General features: G+C 40.9%; 1 protein-coding gene across 1 annotated transcript; it reads right to left on the bottom strand.

Annotated features, from left to right (window-relative positions):
• Positions 1 to 2,198: 2,198 nt before the first annotated feature.
• LOC139401569 (retinaldehyde dehydrogenase 3-like) lies at positions 2,199 to 4,858 on the bottom strand (the record flags this gene model as incomplete). The annotated part of the gene is made up of 2 exons (XM_071145721.1): positions 2,199 to 2,356; positions 4,694 to 4,858. Coding segments are annotated over 2 exons (323 nt in total), but the record flags the coding sequence as incomplete, so codon positions are not given.
• Between the last annotated feature and the right edge of the window lie 277 nt (positions 4,859 to 5,135).

Here is a 5,135-nt window from a genome sequence, read left to right as displayed (position 1 = left end):
GTAGTAGTAGTAGTGGTAGTAGTAGTGGTTGGCTTTGGGCCAATGGTAACAGTAGTAATAGTAGTAGAAGTGGTAGCAGTAATATTATTATTAGTAGTAGTAGTAGTAGTGGTAGTAGTAGTGGTTGGCTTTGGGCCAATGGTAACAGTAGTAATAGTAGTAGAAGTGGTAGCAGTAATATTATTATTATTAGTAGTAGTAGTAGTAGTGGTAGTAGTAGTGGTTGGCTTTGGGCCAATGGTAACAGTAGTAATAGTAGTAGAAGTGGTAGCAGTAATATTATTATTATTAGTAGTAGTAGTAGTGGTAGTAGTAGTGGTTGGCTTTGGGCCAATGGTAACAGTAGTAATAGTAGTAGAAGTGGTAGCAGTAATATTATTATTAGTAGTAGTAGTAGTAGTGGTAGTAGTAGTGGTTGGCTTTGGGCCAATGGTAACAGTAGTAATAGTAGTAGAAGTGGTAGCAGTAATATTATTATTATTAGTAGTAGTAGTAGTGGTAGTAGTAGTGGTTGGCTTTGGGCCAATGGTAACAGTAGTAATAGTAGTAGAAGTGGTAGCAGTAATATTATTATTATTAGTAGTAGTAGTAGTGGTAGTAGTAGTGGTTGGCTTTGGGCCAATGGTAACAGTAGTAATAGTAGTAGAAGTGGTAGCAGTAATATTATTATTAGTAGTAGTAGTAGTAGTGGTAGTAGTAGTGGTTGGCTTTGGGCCAATGGTAACAGTAGTAATAGTAGTAGAAGTGGTAGCAGTAATATTATTATTATTAGTAGTAGTAGTAGTAGTGGTAGTAGTAGTGGTTGGCTTTGGGCCAATGGTAACAGTAGTAATAGTAGTAGAAGTGGTAGCAGTAATATTATTATTATTAGTAGTAGTAGTAGTGGTAGTAGTAGTGGTTGGCTTTGGGCCAATGGTAACAGTAGTAATAGTAGTAGAAGTGGTAGCAGTAATATTATTATTAGTAGTAGTAGTAGTAGTGGTAGTAGTAGTGGTTGGCTTTGGGCCAATGGTAACAGTAGTAATAGTAGTAGAAGTGGTAGCAGTAATATTATTATTATTAGTAGTAGTAGTAGTGGTAGTAGTAGTGGTTGGCTTTGGGCCAATGGTAACAGTAGTAATAGTAGTAGAAGTGGTAGCAGTAATATTATTATTATTAGTAGTAGTAGTAGTGGTAGTAGTAGTGGTTGGCTTTGGGCCAATGGTAACAGTAGTAATAGTAGTAGAAGTGGTAGCAGTAATATTATTATTATTATTAGTAGTAGTAGTGGTAGTAGTAGTGGTTGGCTTTGGGCCAATGGTAACAGTAGTAATAGTAGTAGAAGTGGTAGCAGTAATATTATTATTATTAGTAGTAGTAGTAGTAGTGGTAGTAGTAGTGGTTGGCTTTGGGCCAATGGTAACAGTAGTAATAGTAGTAGAAGTGGTAGCAGTAATATTATTATTATTAGTAGTAGTAGTAGTGGTAGTAGTAGTGGTTGGCTTTGGGCCAATGGTAACAGTAGTAATAGTAGTAGAAGTGGTAGCAGTAATATTATTATTATTATTAGTAGTAGTAGTGGTAGTAGTAGTGGTTGGCTTTGGGCCAATGGTAACAGTAGTAATAGTAGTAGAAGTGGTAGCAGTAATATTATTATTATTAGTAGTAGTAGTAGTGGTAGTAGTAGTAACAAGTCCTTATGTCAACTAGTCTGTCTGCAGGAGAGAGGACTAACCATAGAGAATTATAGAGGCCTCTAGTGGCATAGAGGCCACATTAGCATGGGAAGCGCCATTGAGGGCTTCCACCATTTTAATGTAGTCAACTGGTATGCAAATTCCAACTTCATTGGCTGATCCCTCCTGGTGACCCTGTTGGAGTCATGTCCAACCGGGTCATCAGGAGGGTTCAGCCAATCGGAAAGAACCAAATTCACTACTTTAAAATGAAGATAGCCTCAATGGTGCCTGCCATTCTGTAACAGATACAAAGATGAGTGCTCTATCTATCTCTATGGGACTAACCTACAGTATTTATAGGAACTTGTCAGACATTACTAATCAATCACTAGCATCCAGTTCTCATCCTTACACTATTTTGGATATTAGTACTAGTATTGAATTGTTAGGATGGGAATAGTAGCAGCTAATAGTTGTTGCTGTAGTCATATGTAGTGATACTAGCAAGGTACCATTGTTCAGGAGTTAACAGTAACCTACCAGACGGTGCCAGTCTCCAGGGCGGCAGACACAGAGAGAGCCCGGTCCAGATTGCGTGTGAACACGGCAGAAGCCAAGCCGTACTCCGTACTGTTGGCTCTCTCTATGGCCTCCTGCTGGCTCTTGAACTGGAATATACACTGGACCGGGCCGAAGATCTGGATGGGGTCATGGAGAAGATTACATGCCCTGTTCAAATGCATCCTTCCTACTGCCCTCCTTTGAAGAAATCCCTGATGTGACATGGCTGGTAATTGGTAATTGCTTACACCTATCAGTTTGTTGGATCAGTGATTACCTCAAGGAGGAGAGACAGGTAGGTTTGTTATGTAATCAAACAGGCCATAATAGCAGGATAAGGATAAAGCAAAGCCTCACAGGCCACAGATGTCAGTTCAACGCCCAATTTAGATTGACTTGGATTTGATGAATAATGTGAAGAAAATGTTATATAAAAAAATGCAATGACTTCACTGCTGAACCATGTCAATGTTGTGTTGTGTCCAAATACATGTCTGTAGGATCAATCAGCACCAATCAGAACAGCCTTGGGTGGTATTAATAATAAAAAACACAAGCGTTTGTTATTTGACAGGTTCAGGTTCCTCCCTGTGTCAGTCCATTTTCTTCCGTTTGGTGTCTAGTGAATACAACCCATAGAGATATGTATAGGATGTAACATTGCATGTGCCACAATTGGTCTGTGGGGGCATGTGGGGGCATGTGGGGGCATGGGTAGTGCCATTGATGCCATCTCCATTTTTAAGTAGTACATTTTCTTCTGCTACTAATTTGATGAGTTGGTAAACAAACTAAAAGGCTACTTACATCAAATCCAATCAAATCAAACTTTATTTGTCACATGCGCCGAATACAACAAGTGTAGACCTTACCGTGAAATGCTTACTTACAAGCCCTCAACCAACAGTGCAGTTCAAGAATAGTTAAGACAATATTTACCCAATAGACTAAAGTAAAAAATAAGAATAAAAAGTAACACAATAAGAATAACAATAACGAGGCTATAAATATCACAATTGGTTGGGAGAATATAAAACGTCCGCCATGTTCTTCGGCGACATCTTTTCACCTGCAGTGTGTTGTTTGAACAGATAAAAAGCCAAGGTTGGCAATTTACTGCCACCTATAGTAATGGAATGTTTGTTCACGATTATAATTAATTTACTGATCCCTCCTGATGACCTGGATGGAATTATGTGATCATTCCTTAACAAATAGGAAGTCCCACCCAATTGACTACATAAAAATGGTGAAAGTCCTCAATAGCTCTGCCCATGCTAAAACGGCTTTTGGCCACTAGAGTCCTCTATGTATTTCTATGATATGATCCTGCTTTACCATGACCATAGACTTGGATAGACAGCTCTAATACCACAAAGCCAGTATTAGCATGGGCAGATCCATTGAGCACTTTTACCATTTTAAAGTAGTCAATTGGGTGGACCTTTCTATGGGTTAAGGAAGGATGGCAGAATTCTATCCAGGTCAGCAGGAGGGATCAGCCAATGAATGGCAGGCGGCATTAAATCACCAACTTTGGCTTTATGCCTGTTTAGAAAACACACACTAGGTGGCAGTATACACACTTTCAGTTTGTCTACCGACTCATAGAAGAAAAACAAGAATAAATTGACTGCTTTCAATTGGAGAAAGATCTACATGGCGCTGGCCATGCTGTCACAGAAGCCATTATGCCACAGATGTAAAGAAGCGCCCTCCATCCATCTCCATGACTATGACCTTGTTTGAACCATAGATATACAGTTGTCTGAACCTGCACTTCAACCACACCACCAGAAGATGGCAGTGGTATACAACAAAACTGCCTGGACCAGTGGTGGCGTTCTCATTTTTATGAATGAAATCACTGTAAAGCCAACATCAGAAACCCCTAGCTCTGGGTAGAAGTTTCCCATAGACACAGATCACAGATCTAGATCAGCTTTCCTTCCTCCAATCACAGAACAAAGACACAGTACGATGCAGAAAAAGTTCAGGTGACTATTTACAGGTATTATATACAGAGAACAGAATGATCTGCCTGTGGTATATTTAAGCAATAAGGTCAGAGGGAGTGTGGTATATATACCACGGCTAAGGGCTGTTCTTACACACGAAGCAACGCGGAGTGCCTCGATACAGCCCTTAGCCGTAGTATATTGGCCATATCTCACAAACACCTGAGGTGCCTTATTGCTACTATAAACTGGTTAACAATGTAATCAGAGCAGTAAAAATTAATATTTTGTCATACCCGTGGTATACGGTCTGATATACAGTACCACGGCTGTCAGTCAATCAACATTCAGGACTCAAACCACCCAGTTTATAATTAATATCAGGACAGGTTTCGACTGTTAGAGTCTTCTTCAGGCAGCGTTGGGTGGACGGAAGCATCATCCCCCAATCCTAACCTTAACCATCTGACAAGAAAATCACAAAACTGACCATAGATCAGAATTTGGATCTCTCACCTCTTCCTTGGCGATGCGCATGTGGTCCTTGACATGGGAGAATACGGTGGGCTGGATGTAGAGGCCTGTGTCCTCCATGGCCACGCCCCCACACTCCAGTTTGGCTCCCTCTTTCTTCCCGCTGTCAATCAACTCCAGTATCTTATCAAACTGCTTCTGGTCAATCTGGAGGAACAGGGGAAGATAGGAGATGAGAGGAGATGAGGGAGAGAGGGAGGGAGGGAGGGAGGGAGGGAGGGAGGGAGGGAGGGAGGGAGGGAGGGAGGGAGGGAGGGAGGGAGGGAGGGAGGGAGTTGGAGGCAGGCAGGGTGATGTCATTACACAAAAGGTAAAGTAATGGCTATAAAGGGAGTATTCATTTACACACATCCAAAGTTGGCACAGGAGCAAAAGAAAGAACAGCTAGAAAAATAATGGGAGATTTTCTGCTCCCACCACAAGT

Source organism: Oncorhynchus clarkii, unplaced genomic scaffold (assembly GCF_045791955.1).
Source record: "Oncorhynchus clarkii lewisi isolate Uvic-CL-2024 unplaced genomic scaffold, UVic_Ocla_1.0 unplaced_contig_3792_pilon_pilon, whole genome shotgun sequence".
Classification (NCBI taxonomy): domain Eukaryota; kingdom Metazoa; phylum Chordata; class Actinopteri; order Salmoniformes; family Salmonidae; genus Oncorhynchus; species Oncorhynchus clarkii.
Note: the sequence above shows the minus strand (reverse complement) of the source record. Positions and strands in the feature narration are given on the sequence as shown.